The sequence below is a fragment of the Pseudochaenichthys georgianus genome, chromosome 3 (genome assembly GCF_902827115.2).
Source record: "Pseudochaenichthys georgianus chromosome 3, fPseGeo1.2, whole genome shotgun sequence".
NCBI classification, from domain to species: Eukaryota; Metazoa; Chordata; class Actinopteri; order Perciformes; family Channichthyidae; genus Pseudochaenichthys; species Pseudochaenichthys georgianus.
Genome location: NC_047505.1, coordinates 15,801,790 through 15,820,036, shown reverse-complemented (window position 1 = coordinate 15,820,036; position 18,247 = coordinate 15,801,790). Strand labels below are relative to the sequence as shown.

Below are 18,247 nucleotides of genomic sequence, written 5' to 3'. Positions count from 1 at the left end.
ACACACTCATCATCTCATTTAGCTTCAAACAAAAAAAAAATAACGAAAACAATCGTCCTTGTTGGTTGGTTTGTTGGTGTTGATTTTGGTCAAGGTTCAATTGTAAACCAAATCAGTGAGTCTGTCAGATTTTGGTGAAGCCCCTGATTTGGTTTTAGACAATGCTTTAAAAAAACACTTCCTGTGAATCAGTTTAGCTTAAAACTAATTTATGTTTACATAATGTTCATATTTTTGTTAAAAAGTAGTACTTTTCCACATTTGAACTTAAAATAAGCATAGATATAATCTTTCCTTAAAAAATATATATTCTCATGTAAAAATGTGCCTCAATTAATTGATTAGTTGCAGCAAAAGCTGACACTTTGCAATTAGAACAAATCAATTGTTTGCAACCCTTGGTAGTAAAATAAATCAAACACACCAAAGGTAAAAGATCAAAGTAGTTTTAGGGATAACTTTTCTTCTGCAGCCCTCACTGATGGGTGATTTCCGCTCACCTTTCTCCACGACGCCCCTCCACCTCTTGGCCCAGTCGCTCAGCTGCAGAGCGTAACCCTTCTCTATCTTCGCTCTCTCCTGGAAGCAGCTGACCATCTCATTACACAGCCGGTGGCCATCGTCTATCCGCTTCACCGTCCTCTTGTAGTTTCCCGGCTGCACAGGAAACGCACGCACACAATGAGGACATAGACTTAGACTGAAGTTTCTTAGTGCATTCTAATCATTGTTGCTCTCGGTTTGATGCGTGTTACCACATCAGTGTGGCAACATGTCAACAGGGCAGGATGTTTAGTAGACCAGCGATGAAAGATATACAGAGAGTGAGTTTAAGGTTGAAAGTATGTCGTTTTTCCAGATGTAAGCCGGCAGCCAGTCAGTAGGGACTCATTATGTGTCTCTATCTAAACACCACCTCCGGCTGCTCCTCTCTCAATGGCCTCATCAACACACAAGACTACGATTATCCAGGTTTCCAGACCAGTAGCAGATATTAAGGATTTTATGACTGCTGTTGTAAGTAACTAATTTGGTCACCAGAGTGGGACATCCATTAATCACAGGGTTGGTAGTTCATTGTCCCAAGTTGCTCCCTCTCCACATGTGGAGCGTCCTTGGGCAGGATACTAAACCCCAAATTGCTTCCAGCATGTTAGCACATTAACACCATGGTAGCTTGTTGGCCTTTGAAGAGGCAAAATGTAAGGAACTTTTGATAAAACCCACATGAAAATGCAGCAATTATGTGTGAGCGAGCAAGCACCACCAGTCCATCACAAAAAGTCAGTCAGGAGGACCGTAACATTGTCCAGTAAATTGACAGGAATCTCATTTGCTAATATAGAATGCTTATACAAGGACAGAGTTTTAAAATTGGCACACAATATTGTGAGTGACCTGAGGCACCCTCTTGCCTCTTACTTTGAACTGTTGCCATCCGGGCGGAGATATCGTGCCCCTTATTTAAAAAAGAACAGATCTCGGCTGTCTTTCGTCCCACAAGCCATCAAACTCCTGAATAAATTATGGCTAGGACGCACTGTTTACCCAGCTGGTCTGGCCCTGTCCCCCCTATTTCGCAAATGAGGGCCTATAGGCCCCTTGTCATGTCTGCCGATATCTGGTTTTCTTATGTCCGTTTGTTTTTATCTGTGTCTATGTTGTTGTTAGTGATGTATTGTCTTAACTTTTTAAATGCCTCTGTGATGTGCTGCAACCCATTTTCCCCTCGGGGACTAATAAACGAATACTACTACTACTATCCATCCATCTTCTCCCGCTTATCCGTGGTCGGGTCGCGGGGGTAGCAGTTCCAGCAGAGAGCCCCAAACTTTCATTGAGGTGCTTACTCCCGCAGCACCTCCCACAGTAACTCGGTCATACGCCTTCTCCAAGTCTACAAAACACATGTAGACCGGATAAGCGTACTCCCACGCCCCCTCCAGGATCCTTGCGAGAGTAAAAAGCTGATCCGTCGTTCCACGACCAGGACGGAATCCGCATTGTTCCTCCTCAATCTGAGTTTCGACAATCGGCCTGACCCTCCTTTCGAGTACACTTTCCCGGGGAGGCTGAGTAGTGTGATGCCTCTGTAATTGGCACACACCCTCTGATCCCCCTTTTTGAAAAGGGGGACCACCACCCCGGTCTGCCACTCCTTCTGTACTGTTTCCGAATTCCACGCAACGTTGATGAGACGTGTCAACCATTTCTGGGCGGATCGCATCCACCCCCGGGGCTTTGCCACTGTGGAGTTGTTTGACGACCTCAGTGACCTCCCCCCGGGAGATTGGTGTTGATCCCCCGTCATACTCCAGCTCTGCCTCTAACATAGAGGGCGGAGTTGTCGGGTTCAGGAGTTCCTCAAAGTGTTCCTTCCAACGCCCCAACACTCCATCAGTTGAGGTCAACAACGTCCCATCCTTACTGTACACAGCTTGGATGCTGCTTCCCCCTCCTGAGGTGTCGGACAGTTTTCCAGAACAACTTTGGTGCCGCCCGAAAATCCTTTTCCATGTCTTCTCCGAACTTCTCCCACACCCGCTGCTTTGCCTCGGCCACGGATGAGGCTGCTGCCCTTCGGGCCAGTTGGTACCTTGCAACTGCCTCGGGAGTCCCCCGGGATAACAAATCCCTGAAGGCCTCCTTCCTCAGTCGGACGGCTTCCCTGACCACCGGTGTCCACCAGGAGGTTCGAGGGTTACCGCCCCTTGAGGCACCTAGGACCTTGAGACCACAGCTCCCCGCCGCGGCTTCGGCAATAGAGGCTTTGAACACCGACCACTCTGGTTCAATGTCCCCAACCTCCACAGGACTACCAGTCAATTGCATAATTAAATAATTCATTTTTCTCTTTCTCTTGATGTAACAAATGAGTGTGCACGTGTGTTTCCACTGTACCTCCCAGAAGCTGTCCGAGCTCCCCAGGTCGCTGAGGTCTCCATTGGAAGACATTGTGGGGTCGGCCTTACAGCACGGAATGGTGGCGGCTACAGAAAATACTGCAGAGAGAGGGAAAATACCATTACATACTGTACATACAGCTGGTTTCAGCTGAAACACTTTTGACAAGCTGAAATCCAATCAGACTCATGTTAACCTAGAGGGGAGGACATGAACAATTATTTTCTTTTGTTATTGTAGCAACTTATACTCAGTTACGAGCCAGTATACTCTACATTGAAATAAATGGGAGGACTTGCGCAATGCAGGCCTTGGTATGAATTTAGCACAGAATCTAAAGACCTTTTTTGTCAATTGCTGTTTCACAAATTAACTTTGCAACTTGTAAGAGCCAACTTATTTAAGGGTCATGTTTGGGTTTAAGCTGTCACAATTGAGTGTTTGTGTTACTGTGTGTGCCAAAGGGTGTCTATGTCCTATTAACTAGGGCACAGGTATTTAAGGAGTGTCAGGTCACATGATTGGGTGTGTTTGCTATATATCTCTTTCGAAGAGCATATGGTTAACACCGTACCGCGAGAGTTCGTAAGTACCGCAATGATTGTTTGGCCGTCAAAGAAATGAATATTGATGTATATGGACTCGCTGTACTTTTATGATGCACACAAAGACAATACATGGATATTGAAAAGGGGTCTACCAATTCTCCATTACAGCAAAAAACTATCTGTATCCCACACAGTATGGCCCATCAGCCAGGTCTATAATAAAACTCCATGGAAGTTTTATTATTAGGCTTAAGCTCCTGGATCAAAAGTTCAAAAGTAGACAAAGGACATACCATTAAGTCCCGCTTTCTAAGATATACATTAATTAAAGGTTTGACAATCAGACATAGTTGGAACAATATGAAATTACATTTTATAAACAACCATGTCTTCGTGACCTTTTAGTCTCACTGTACACAGCTCTACAGTTCCAGCCTCTGGCAAACTGCAGCTCCACGTCAGTCGACACAGACACTACTGAGACCTCACCGCTCGCTGCCCACATGGCTGCTTTCTCCACGTTGCTGCCCAATGTTTCCTCCTACGAACAACTGGGCTGTGTGTCCGTCCAACACTGATGCCAGCTCACACACACACACACACACACACACACACACACACACACACACACACACACACACACACACACACACACACACACACACACACACACACACACACACACACACACACACACACACACACACACACACACACACACACACACACACACACCACACACACACACACACACACACACACACACACACACACACACACACACACACACACACACACACACACACACACACACACACACACACACACACACACACACACACACACACACACACACACACACACACACACACACACACACACACACACCCTCTGTTACTGAGGCAGGAATCTGTGTCAGCCAGTCCACAATAGATCTCATTCATCAGAGAAATGCCGCGCAAACATTTGTACAGTATAGTCTCAGATATTAACTCACGGGTACAAATAATGTTAAACTGCATTACGCCTCTCCCTCTTCATGTTCAACTGCCAAAAGAAGATTCAAAATAACTGTACGTTTAAAGGTGCCCTGTGTAGTTTTCTTGTAAAAAGAAAAGAAAGAAGAGGTAGTCCTTAAACTAATAGTTTGTGTACGGCCTTTTTACACAATTTATATTTAATTAAACTCCAAAATGAGGAGAATGCATTGAATCTGCCGATGAACCCTGTCAATAGTTCAATGCGACTCTACCTCACTACACATCAACTTCCTCCATGCTGTCCTCCCATTAGACAAAACCAACTTACAAGGTCACACAACTTCCTGTGGCAGACACAACAAAATGTGGAGGACAAGCATGCAACAAAGCCCTGGCTCTGTGATCCTCTGGGTGTTTCTCAATGTCGAGGACGCTTGCTTGGTAGCACGTCTTCCGAGTCACTTGCTTCAGAAGCGAGGAAAGAATTGGAAAACGAAGAATTGTGGAACAGGCTAACAGGTGTGAAGGTGTGCGTCATATGCGAGGCCACGCCTTACATGGAGCACAAATTCCGCCAAAGATTTGGAAATTGGTCGCAAAGCATTGTGGGGGATTTTAAGACCGCAGAGTCTACATATGTGCAGCCTCGAAATGTCTCGCTACGAAGTACGCCAGCCTCGGTAGAATTCCAAGTATGCTGGACATTGGAACAGTCCTTCGGCGGCACTTGATGAGGTAGTATGCTTGTAATAGTGGCTCTGGAGCAGCCTTCCTTGACATTGAGAAACACCCACCGTCTGCAAGCATGTACACTTCCACTGCAGGAATCCCATCAGCACGATCAAATATATCCACACTCAATCACCACAAATACAGATGGCTGACTGATGATAATAGTTTACATATCCATGCTTTCACTATAGAAAATATGGCTTTCTATGAAATTAAAAACTCCCTGCAGATATTCAGTCCCCTGACTATATGAGTAAATAAAAGCCCCACACACTATGTGATATTTGCTTACACCCGTCATGAGAAACATTTGATGTAAGTGCTATATAGATATTATCTATTAGTCAGAATCTCAACGGTCATCTAAGCTAAATGTGAATATACCTCTAAATGGTCAAATACACTGAGCATGTAAGAACAACTACCAGAGAAGTGTTAAACCGAGTACATTGAAACCTTAATATGTTACCGTTTTATCACACTGCCAAGCCTTTTGGTCTCCAACAGCAAAGCTTCACTTGACAAGCCTGTGAGACGTTCCTGGTGATTTCCCCTCCTCCCTATCTTTTCACAATGTCCCGTGTCACTGTTAATGACTAGTTGACTCCCAAAATAACAGCAGTGGGCGTAGATGTGCACTGGGAGGAGGTTACAACAGTAGCCTTGGTGAGCTCTGCAGGGAAGGGAACAATGTGGGAGTGAGTCTAAATAAAGTCTACAGTCATCCCGAATTATACATCTGCAAAGTCAGGAGGAGGACTTGCACTTACTTGTGCTACTGTACATTGCTGATACTGGGCGGAGACCTGATTAAACTAAATCAAGTTAAATATGTGTTTGTCCGTCTGTCTGTGAGGCACTGCCTGCATCTAATCCCCTTTAGACACCTGAGCTCTAATTTTCACCCCGCACTTTAGAGACTGTAAAGCACAGGTGGAGGCAACGGAGGGATTGCCGTGTGTGTGTGTGTGTCATCTGTTTATGGTAAGTATGCTGCCTGTGGAGGTATCTGCCACCAGCATGCTAGAACATGAGTGAGTATGAGAAAACTGACTTTGCCATTGACTGCTAATTACTGCTCCTATATCCTACAAGACAGAAGTGTGTGTGCGTGTGTGTGTGTGTGTGTGTGTGTGTGTGTGTGTGTGTGTGTGTGTGTGTGTGTGTGTGTGTGTGTGTGTGTGTGGTGTGTGTGTGTGTGTGTGTGTGTGTGTGTGTGTGTGTGTGTGTGTGTGTGTGTGTGTGTGTGTATTTGGGTGCGGCTCATTATAAGCAAGTACGTTTGGAAGCCTGCACTTGTATTATGTCTATACCGGCTGGAGTTCTGACAAAAAACTGACAAAATAAGTCAAACTGATGAAAGTCAACAGACCAAACTACCATTAAATACTGTGGGGGAAACTTCTGTGTGGCAATGCAGTGGGAGTCACCGACTCAGGAAGGAGACACGGGGAGAGCAGGAGCTTTGATGTCAAACACTGGTGGTTTATCTAGGAGCTTCGGCCGGAGAATTCACAAAACAAGTCCAAGAGCCAGAGGTTCTGACTTCGCGGTAGAGTTGCCACGTCAATTCTGAAGAACTCTACCCCAGACCCGTGTATTTAGCTAGTTCAGAAAGAATCATCAACATGCTGCATAACAAGATATAATCATAACACCTCTATCAGCTGACGCCAACAGACAGGAACAGGGAGACAAAACACAGAGCACAGCAGCCAAGGCTACAGGTGCGTGTGCTCAGTCAGGACAGTTTGAACTGATACACTGGGTCAAAGTTATAGGCCTTGGAAAATATTTCCCCAACAAATACAATATTGATATTTACTAAGTAGAGCTTGAAAGCATCAAAGTAAATGGACTGTATTTATATTGCGCTTTATCCAGTCTTTATGACCCCCCCCCCCCCCCCCTTAAAACGCTGTACATACTGTCTATAAGTCATCATTCACACAGAGAAACCTGCCATTTGCTCAGGTAAGCTAACATACACACACATTCACACACCATGCCAATCAGGAGCAACTCAGGGCTAACTTTCTTGCCCAAAGAAAGATACAACAACATGTGGACTGAGTCGCACCATCATTTATGGAACATCGATCACCAGTTGCTAACATCTAACGTTAACTTTCCCACCGTCAAATACGGAATTGTTGTTCACAATGTAGCAGTATCAGGGAAAACAAGTGGGTCTACGGGACACTCCTCAAACCAAAGTAGTACAAATTACGCTTCTGACATATGATCGGACTAGATCACAGCTCTTCAAAAGGTGGTTTGTGACAGCCAGTTGGTCCTTAGCCAACCGAAATAAAGTTTTTCCCAAGATTAAAATATGTCTGACACTCATGACACAGGAACACAATCTGAACATATTATCCACAATGATATATCAAACTATACCCTAAAAATAAAACATGTACACAACGTTAATGATAATCTATCTGTTATGCATGATCCTCAATCATGTGAGCTAGATAAGATTTCCATTAAGGAAAACAATTAAGGATTAGAAGCCAAGACAAACTACCCAAATGACCCACCTCACTATCTGGTAAATAACGCTAGGTTAGGTCCTAAGTGAGGTAAGTTGTGGTCTTGTTTCTAAAAGGTATGAAGTTACAACAATATGCAGGCAGAGCTTATTTTATGCAAATAGTGAAATATAGCAGATGAGAGCTGGTGACATCAATTGTCCTGAGTCCCAACAGTCCCATAAACTGTGACGACGTGTATAATTACAGTATGTGTACCTGACACAGTTTAGTGCACTGGTATGACTCAACCGAAAAGGGAAGAAAGACATCAAGACTTTACACTGATCTGTGATGTGGCTTGTGTTTTTTTAAGGAGATAATGACACAGTGTTAGAGTAAATATACTTACATTAAAAGGTGGCTGGGCTAGGTAATTTTGGAGAAACAAGCTCGAGTGCGCTAGCATTTGAAAATACACAACCGGAAAAATCTGCCACTTCCTCACAGAGCCCCTCCTCCAACACACACATGACCAATGAGGGCACGAGATAAATGTGTGCAGTGTGCACAGATGGAAGGCTGACAGGCAGGTAGGCCATCCAGTTACTTTAGCCGGGCCGGCTAAAATGATTGGTCGTGCTTTTTACAGCGCTACGGCTTCCACATTTTGATGACATTTTTGTATGGATTTGTTGTCAAAGCACTTAAGATAGTCATTGCTATCGGGATGTTAAGAGCATCCCATGGAATATAACAAAAAGTGTATCTCGATCCGGTTTCTCAAACTTACCTACCCCACCTTTAAGTCATTTGAATATATTAATTGAAATACTGAATTAAAATTTAATTTGCTTTTAAATCCTTTAATTCCTTAAAAAGGCTCTTAGGGCGTTGAAGGCTGGCTGGGCTGAGGACTATCCCACCATCTGTTCGTGGTGAAAGTGCTAGTGTTTTTCAGTGTTTTTTGAGGATGTTTACATTACATTGGGTTCAATCCCCTCGGTTTAACCAAAATACACAGTGCACTGACCAAAGACCGTCCTGGAAGTCAGGGACCTGCTGGAGCTACAGATAAGTATGGTCAGAGGGCGGAGAAGGGTATGAGAGTATGCCTCAAGAATTATTTTATCGTGTGGCCCCTGGTTTCTATTTCATATCCACTAACCATTTGAAAGCATCCAGAAGCTATGTCCTGCATCCGAAGCTGGGCAGCAGACTGTCAGGCCCGACTGACACAGAACAGGAGGAGCATTGAAAGACGAGAAGAAATGATGGAAGGAACGAAGAAAGAGGAGAAGAATAAGACAGGATAAGTGAGAGAAGTGCAGGTGAACACAAATGAAGTTAAAGCTAAGATGGGTGTTGAGGAAGTTTACAAACTAAAGCGGGGCAAGATGTTTCTGTTGCACAGCAACAACTTCAAATAAGGCATGTGGAGCTGGTTTGTCAAGCTAAGAAAAAGAAAAACGACAAAATACAGACGCAGCCAAATAAATAAATCAGGTATCAAATGGCATTAAGAATGAATCCTTTGTGCTTGTGTGTTAAGGTGGGGCTGTCCTACCACAAATACTTAAACACCAGTCATTTTATATTGTATCCCTGAATTATGAAGAAATATGCCCCCATTTAGAAAAAGACAACTGAGCCACTCAGCGCTTTAAAAGTGGGATTAAGAGCATAAAGGAATATTTTCTGCTTATCCAGAAATATGTGTGCAGAAAAAGGGCAACAAACAGCTGCACGAGTTGACTTACACAAATGTAATTATAAAAAGGTGAACTGATCCAAGTTACTGTTCCTATGCCAAAGAGAAACAGACATGGTGAACCGATAATAAAAGGGTTCGAGGATTTCACAAAGCACCACAAGAATATTTAGTAAAGATTACTGTGAAAGCAAAGATGGGATGCTCATGTTTCATCATGCTTCAGGTTCGTAAATAGGTTTGCTAATTTACCCCGGGTTCTACTTACAAAAAAACCAAACAATGGGGATTTAAGTCTTTTTTAAATGTTAATAAAACGGTTTTCAAATCAGTGGTACAGCTGTAGATCTGTAGTCCACAACAAACTACAAATACAATGCAAAACACCTGCTGATTATTCAGTCTTTTCCCATTCAAAGCCTAGAACAAATGTACAATATTTTCCCTGCTCAGATGCAAAGATAATCAGAGACGTGTAATTCTGTCAATCATGGCATTAAACAATAGTCAAAAAGCATTGTCTAATATCCCTGATGGCTGGAGGGAGATAGAGGGTGGAGGGACAGAAGGGGGATTCTGATTGTTGGTTTATAGAGAAATGGGTCAGGCGAGTAAATAGGAGGATGAGGGGGGGGAGGGGGGAGTGACGGATAAAGAGGCAGGTCCAAACCTCATAAACTCCAGTGGAAAAACTCAGTCATTAATCTGATTAATGTACACCAACAGTTTCCCTGCAGCCGGGCTTTGTCTCGATGCTTCTACACATCGAGCAAGTGGAGGCCTGCACGAGAATTAGTCCATAAGCTCCTCTGATACTTCTGCATTCCAGCAGTTTGAGAGAGTTTGTACTGTAGGTGCACAGCACGGCCTGCCGCCTCGCACTTCCAGAAACAGAAGCGTTTTAGATACTTGTTCTGCCCTAGCTGCCTTACTATGGAAACAGCTGGCATCATACAAGAGCCTGAGAAACAGCTGTGTGCCAGAGTGCTGCTGTCTCTTTCAAACATGAGAGACTGGCTGTTTAAAGAAAGGAACCCATGCTGATGATACCAACATGATTGCTTTTGGCAGATTTAAACCACATTATGAGTGTCTTTGAATGCCACCACCATGCAGATCTTTCTATCTCTTTAAATGGCAGCTGAGGCCACAGAAGTTTAACAAATGTTTAGAGTTTGAGTGAAATCACTACTTGGATGACTTTGCCTTCAAGCTGTTTTATTAGCCTTGTTTCCATGTTAAAAACCACTGCAGTGTGTGCGTCTCAGCTGGAACTGAAGCTTCATTAAAAAAGGCCAACAGGAGCACTTTTTCTCACTGCTCCAAGGCCTCCGTTTCATCACAAGTGCCAAGTTACCCAGCACAAACATGCTGAGTGAAGACTATGAGGAAGTGAGGAGGAAAAGCCTTCCACATCGTGACAGCTTCAGATCTAACAGCAACATGACAGACTAATAGTTCCTCATTAAACATTGGCCAATACGGCAATGCAACCAAACAGTGAACCTACTAGGGGTGTCACACTTTATCGATAATCGATATCAAGTGATAGGAAAATGCAACAATCTAAATCATAGAGGTTTAAAAAAAAAAAAGACTAAACTTTGAACTTAATCTGATTGTTTATAACTATCAAAAAGTCAAAAATATTCTTCACAATTAGTCAGAGGGTAAAATGGCAGCAGGTTAGAAAATGTTGACAAGCTTCCTGTCCGGTAGAACCCTAGTTGGTGCAAATATGAAATAATGGTTCGATATCTTCTGAAATAAACCTAGTAGCTTTCTTAGTAACCAGAAGCTACATTTAGCTCAAAGACTGGACACATGGGAAACAGCCAGCATGGCTCTTTCCAAAGAGAAACAAATCCACCAACCAGCATCTCATCATCTTTAAAGACATAAACGGGAAAAGTCCAAGAAACGTCTGTTGCATGCGACAGATGTCATACAAAGAACAAGTGAATGACTCTTCTTCACCCACTAAGTACGAGTGACCAAACTACAACACTGCATTATTTTCCTTAATTATACACCAACAATAATTCCTTCCAGTTCTAACACAGTAGGCATTGCCTTAACACTACTGTTCAGATGTTTTGAGAGGTGGTGTCAGGAAATTGACCAGAAAATCCTCTTACTTCATGGGTTGATGAGATCGTATCTGGTCAGGCTCAATCACATTTCAAAGTGAAGACTTAAGAGATATCATCTAGATGTGTGAGGCTACAACAAGATTCCATCAACAAAGTCAACAAATGAAAATACTGAGGGGAAGCCATGTAGCTGGTAGCCATCGTAGCATGTTATCTGTGAGGCTGCATGCACATCAGATCGGGCGTTGAGGGAAAACACCAGTCCTCCTATTCATTTCAGTGTGGGGCTGCATTTGGCACGGGGTCGAGGGGGAAGTGGAAAAGACGACGCGGTGCAAACGTTTAAACACATTTCCAGGGACCTCCATTTAACTAAGGCACACATGAAATAGATCTAATTGGTGTCACGCAGACAACCCCAACTATTACCGCTTGTGGAAAAGGTGGCAACACAACTACAGGAGACCAAATGACAATACCTAGATTTGAGCTCGGTTTGAAAATTGTTGGAAACATTCGGGGTAATCTAAGAACACATCTCGAATAAATATATAACATAGGTTTAGCTCTATTTCAGACATTAATGTAGAAACATGATACATGTATCTTAAGCAGGACTTGTAGAGTAATATACATTGTTGTGTGGGTACTTTTGACGTTTTAAGTTAAATAGATTATTCTACTGTAAACCAAAATGTTGGGAAGCTATTCCATTATTCACAAATGAAGGACTGTTATTAGATGGCAGGCAGTGGGTTAAAGTCCAAAGTGTATTTGTAATGTCAAAATGTACTCACTATGCAACATTTTAATATTGTAGTTGACTGCCAAAAAACACATTTTTACTCATTTTTCATACTGTTGGAAAGTTTATTTGACTGTATAACGACATATTGAATTTCACATGCTAATTATAGGTCAAATCTTCAAAGTAACTATAGCTGTCAGATAACTAGCTATAGTTATCTGACAGCTATTTATGTTGTACTTAAATAAAGAAGTACAACATTTGGCTCCGACATGTAGTGGATTTGTAATGGTTTAACTTAGCATTCATTGGTTTAATTGGACATAGTTACTTTCCTAAATGGCTGGAAAACAATAGGAACAAGTATTAAGACACATAAACCACATGTTACACAGGAGCAAAACCATGCAGACACTGTTAAAGCGTAGAGCCCAGCAGAACTTACCTTATCAGAGATGAAAAACAGAAGGACAGATGTCCAACTGAAGAGTCTTTGTCTCCTCGGGCCTGAGAGACAGAACAGGGGACAGACAGAGAGGCAGCAGATGCCAAAGCAGAGGGAAACACGGAGAGGGTTGTTAGACAGCGGAGCAGCGTGCAGTTAGATCCCAGCAGCCTGAGAAGGTGGAGGACGAGCCCCTGTTATATGTCTCCCTGCTGGCTGGAAGGTGGCACATTCTGGGGCTCATGGTGAAATGCCACATATGGAGCCTGTTGTGGACGGATAATGAAACAGCAAGGACCGGCAGCCCCCCCCCCCCCCCCCTGGAGGTCAGAGTAGTTAGCTAACACCTCTAAAATTGCCTGCCTGGGAAGGGAGTGTCAGGATTTAAAAAAGGAAAACAGTGATATTTTTCCATCGGTCTGTTTACTGCGAATCACTTTTAAATATATATCTTGACAGTCAAGACACATAAGGGTAATTGTAAAGAATTGTAAATGTTCCAAACTTAAGAAACATCATATTCACAACTATTAAATAAAGGCTTTTTTGAAATATTCAGGTTATGTTTGTAGGATCAAAAGTCCCACTTTTAGTTTATTTGAACGTTTTCTCATGAGCAAAATGCTTTTCTCCCACTCAAATGGTTGATTCAAGTTACTGTCCTAAAATCATTTTCCACTTTTTGAATGAAGAGCTAAGAGCCCCACCCTTTTTTTAAAACAGAAAAAAAGGTTGCAACTGGCTAGTAATAAACATCAAATACTGAAGAACCAGAAAAACATACAAGGTGCTTCATGACACGGTGGTTAGATATGAAGAACAGTGTGAGAAGGTACAACGAGAGGCAAGAAACCCAAGAGCAAAGCAAACTCATTCCTGTTAGTGGTCATTCTTTGCCCTGGTGCATTGTTTGTAAATGGTGAGTCAGGAGTGTGGCTTCAAAATAAAACAATATGAACATCAAAATGAAATCTAAAAAATAATGATCACCTTATAGGGGGATAATACATGTCCCATTGGTTTGTTTAATGTTTATTATAGTGTAGTGATGATTAAAATACTGAACAAAACGGAAAAAAAACTGGTCCTGACTTTGTAAATTCCAATTATACATGAAAAATCAATGTTCAGGCAAAGGTATCCTCTACATACAATATTAGTTGTTGCAATATTATGATAACACTTTCATTGTTTTTCCATGTTTCAAATCCCTCAATAAAGTGACTTTGGAGTGAAAATTACAACTTTAAATCTATAATATCCATATGATTTCTCTCAAGTTTCTTGTCAATATCCACATGAAATAGTCCCCATCACATTATTGAAAACATTTTCCATTTTCCCGAAACGCCTCAGTGACATTTGCCCTCATAAATTGTGAACCTGATATAATTGCAGGTATTTTAAGCAGCAGTTTTAACATGTCACACCCCCGCCCATGTGGTGATCTCTTCCCGTAACACCTGACAGCCCGAGGCTCGAGCTCTAACTGACAGCTCACCATGTGACGGTGCGAGGACAGGACAGAACACAAAACGAAAGCAGATCACAGAGAGGCGGAGTACAGCAGCCTGAAGGAAAAGGGCAACTCAGCCTTGTTCCCACTCAAACAGCTGATCTCCCAGCTCATTCTGACCAGAACCACATCAGAGAGGCCATGATACTTAAAGGGGAACCTTCCAAGCTAGCTTCCCTTCGCTCTGCACCAGCCTGAAGGCGGGACGCTGGCTGGAGCAGGCTTGGCACAATCTGTTGCACGTTGCAAAGATGAACCTGTTTTTCCCTTGCTGTTCACATGTGTCTCCAGTGTGCCTGCTTTAAGCCGTGCTGTCTAGTGAATTCTACACAGAACACCCAGGACTTATATTCTCAAAACACAGCTTTACAAAAAGATCCTGAGAGCAGGCTTTTTTAAAATGTCAATCGGACAAATTGATGGACTGCTATTTTGATAGTCATTTTTTACAACATAACACATTTGATGGTTACATTTTGTCAAATTCGAGGATTTCTTGCTTTTTCCTCTTGTACATGACATGACATTACATTACATGACATGTTACTTGTTAGACGCTTTTATCCAAAGCGACATGCTCAATCCTGTGGACAATCCCCACAGGAGCCATAGGGTGAAGTGTCTCAGGGACACAACGACATGCTGACTGCAGTGGGGTTTGAACCTGTGCTCCCTTGATCCGAACACCAACGCTCTACCCACTGCGCCACACGCCTTGTATAGTACACTGATGTGTTTTTGGTGGTCAGACAAAAAGAAAGCTATTTGAAGAAGCGATCTTTGTGTTTTAGATGAACCTGGTGTAAACTCCAATCCTCTGGGTTTCTTAAACCGTTTCAAGATGTGCTGACAAAATAGAAAAACAGAAAGTGACTGACTTGCCCTCTTCAGCTTTTGACTCCTGATGTCACAAACTTAAGTTTTAATTATAAAGAAAAAAGCACAGATACGTGAGCCAACCAGAGCAGAGATGACGGACGGGGTAGAAGTTCACATTCTGCGTTGACATGTTTCCAGGAAATTCCACTTGCTTGGCAGGGTTTGAAGCCTGAAGCAAGGGGAACGTTTCAGCCTGTCTGCCCCCCCTTCAGGGATTCTACTTGAATACTCCTGCTCATTTACCATCGTGAAGTGTCAGATGCACACATGAGTTAACACTCCTTTTTTTAAGGTTGGACGTCTAAACTCTGTTTTTCCACATTTAAAGTCCTGAAGGCATTATCAGTGACATTTACCAACACTTTTATGAAGAAAAATAGAAAATACAAGTGTATTCTGTAATGCTTTTCAGGACGTAAAATCTCAATCCTCCATTACCAAGTTCTTTTGTATCTAGTAAATGTAATCAGGTGACACTGTGTGCTGGAAAAAGGTTACATGTACAGATGTATCAACCAACTCTGACACTGTAATACTTCTCAGCCTTTTCTAGTTCATTGCTTAGATTTTCCGGTACATTTGAAGTTTAGCCTTTATTACATACCTAATGCTTACGATATCCCTAATGGTGGAGACCAAAAACAGAGCTAAAAGGGGTGTAAATTGTCCTTTTTATCCTATTGCCGACCTACATATTATCATAACAACTTGATAAGCTAGCTATGGTTGTGCTTCTGTCAATTTGCTTTGTAGCTTTTCTACAGATCAAACATCACAGAGAAATGTAATAATGAATCCCCCAGGACATTCCATATGTTGTTATGTGTCCGTATCTGATCATAGAGATGGCCTTATGTTCAGCCTACAAGCGGTAACTAAGCTAGCAGCATTTCTAAAGTGGTAGTGGCTCAGTCAGTAGGGGCTTGGACTGTGAGCCGTAGGGTTCGCCGGTTCAAGTCCCTGACCAGACCTAAATATGGAGTGTGGACTGCTACTTGGAGAGGTCTCAGTTCACCTCCTGCCCTGCCGTGATGCCCTTGAGCAAGGCACCGGACAACCCGCCACCCCCATTGCTCCCCAGGCGCTGTACAATAGCTGCCCACTGCTCCTGGTGCTAGGATGGATTAAATGCAGAGGCCACATTTCACTGTGTGTGCTGTGTGCTCTGCATGTGTGACCATTAAAAAGGGTTTCATCCCTCCAGATATTATCATTAAAGTTAGTATTGCATTCTTAACACCTGTACTTCTCTTCCTACTCTGGCAAGTCAAAATGTTGCTGATGTTGTTGTTGATATCAAAATTGGTGAGAAGATTCTCACAATGCAAAATCTTGTACTTTAGTAAAACTATAGCAATACCATATTGTAAAAAAATACCATAATTAGAATGTATCTATGGGGAGTTAGGTCTTTCTTATCATAAGAAAGACCTAATTAAGGTGGAGCTCATTTGAATATCTGTATTTACTACTGCTGGATATCTTAACCTATAATGAATGTGTATTTAAAAATTAATTTGTATTATCTAATAATCTAAAAAGTAACTAGTAATTAAAAGCTGTCAAATAAATGTAGGGGTGTGAAAACTACATTATTATTGGCTACTAAAATGTAGCAGAGTAGGAGTGTAAAGTAGAATTAACTGAGAATACTCAGGTAAAGTACAAGTACCTTAACATGTTTACTTAAGTACCGTACTTGGGTAAATATACTTAGTTACTTACACCACTTCAGAGCACTAGCTTTTAGCTAACTTTAGTTCAGGTGCCAACTGTCAGTTTAAGACAGTTTTTGCTACGTTACCCGGAGTTTAACAGTTTGGTTGGTTAAATAGTGATGTTAGATAGCATACGCCTACGCAGTAATACATAGGTTAAAACTGGATTACACGAGTGACTGTCAACATGTGCTCTGCAGACAGGTGGGGTCTCTTACCTGTTTCTCTCCGACCTGGAGGAAGAAACACACGGTCCTCCGGAAGTTTGACCGCCTCGATGGATGTGCAGCCCGGTAATAAATCCTCTTTTAAACACCCACAAACTGCGACATCTTGCAAGTTTACTCCGCAGTCTCCTGTCGACCCCCCTGAGCCATTTACACGGTGAGAAGACCCGGCAAATTGACCACAATGCTTTTCTTTCGTCGGTTAAAAAAGTGAAGATTCCAGAGTGATATGTAAACAGTTTATTTTTTGGAGGGGAATGAGAGGCAGTCTCGGCCGGCAGATACTGAGTGTGTTCCGTCCTCCGATGCCTGCTGGTGTCTGTGTGTAATCAGATGCTGCTCGCCACAATATCCATTCATCCTCTTACACAGGTTAACCCTTCACTGTCTACCAAGGCTTTATGCTGCCTTACAGGACCGTCGGAAAAACCGCTACTCTGCAGGCAGGGAAAAACATACTTCGAGTCCTTACGTACCCATTACTGTATTGGATGTGTTAACTGAATGCATAAATAATGAAATAAAAATAATTTGTGAACCAAAAAATTCACAAATTATTCACAAAAATGTTAACAATTACTATAGCAAAGTTAAAAGTATAACTGTTACTTACTTTACAAGCCACTTTAACTTAGTTTGTAAAGACATAGGCTACTGCTTTATACATTGCAATAATTGTTTTCCTTTACCTTCAAAAATAGGAAAATTGACATTATTATTAATAGTTTAATATGAAAATGACTTTTTGTTTTCAGTCCAAACTAAACAGTTCCATCTAGTGGGGAAATGAAATCATTACAGCCTCAAAAAAGTGACCTAAGTGTAATGTAATAATTAAGGGATATAACTCTATTGTTGGAAATAATATAATATAATCCTTATTGTTTTCGAAATAGCACCATTAGAATCTCAAAAATGTTAAACGGATGTGAATTAACCTCTTGGTCCAGAGCAATTTCTAATTGGACTTTGAGATGAGATGTCCTGTGGACTTCTACTTTTTTAAATGTTGACTTTTTGAATGTTAAACTTCAATATTTAAGCTTCACCCAATGTGTCCTAAATAAATGATTTAAAGAAATAAACAAAATAAAATGACTAGTAGTTTTGTTTTAAGTAAAGTTCTCAACCTCTCCAGGAACTAGTTTCTCCTCACAAATCCGTCACTACAATAAGAATGCAGCTCACTCACTTCACACTCACGTGTTTGTCATAAAGACGCTGTAATGATGTGGTTAACCAGAAAGAAGCAGTAAAGTTCAAAGTGTGACC

General features: G+C 42.1%; 1 protein-coding gene across 6 annotated transcripts in view; it reads right to left on the bottom strand.

The window, feature by feature from the left end:
• The window catches only part of pacsin3 (protein kinase C and casein kinase substrate in neurons 3), a 39,007-nt gene extending 21,561 nt beyond the window's left edge, over positions 1 to 17,446 (bottom strand). Inside the window, exons 1-5 of one of the 6 annotated variants that reach the window (XM_071206218.1) lie at positions 16,967 to 17,446; positions 12,636 to 12,697; positions 8,807 to 8,870; positions 2,902 to 3,002; positions 501 to 657 (exon numbers count right to left, since the gene is read on the bottom strand). In XM_071206218.1, the coding sequence (XP_071062319.1) occupies positions 501 to 657; positions 2,902 to 3,002; positions 8,807 to 8,819 (271 nt within the window). In that variant the 5' untranslated portion in view covers positions 8,820 to 8,870; positions 12,636 to 12,697; positions 16,967 to 17,446. Of the gene's footprint in view, positions 1 to 500; positions 658 to 2,901; positions 3,003 to 3,850; positions 4,027 to 5,633; positions 5,734 to 8,806; positions 8,871 to 12,635; positions 12,698 to 16,966 lie in introns of those variants that run through there. The other 5 variants (XM_034105484.2, XM_034105493.2, XM_034105502.2 and 2 more) reach the window with 5 other exon arrangements.
• Positions 17,447 to 18,247: the final 801 nt, after the last annotated feature.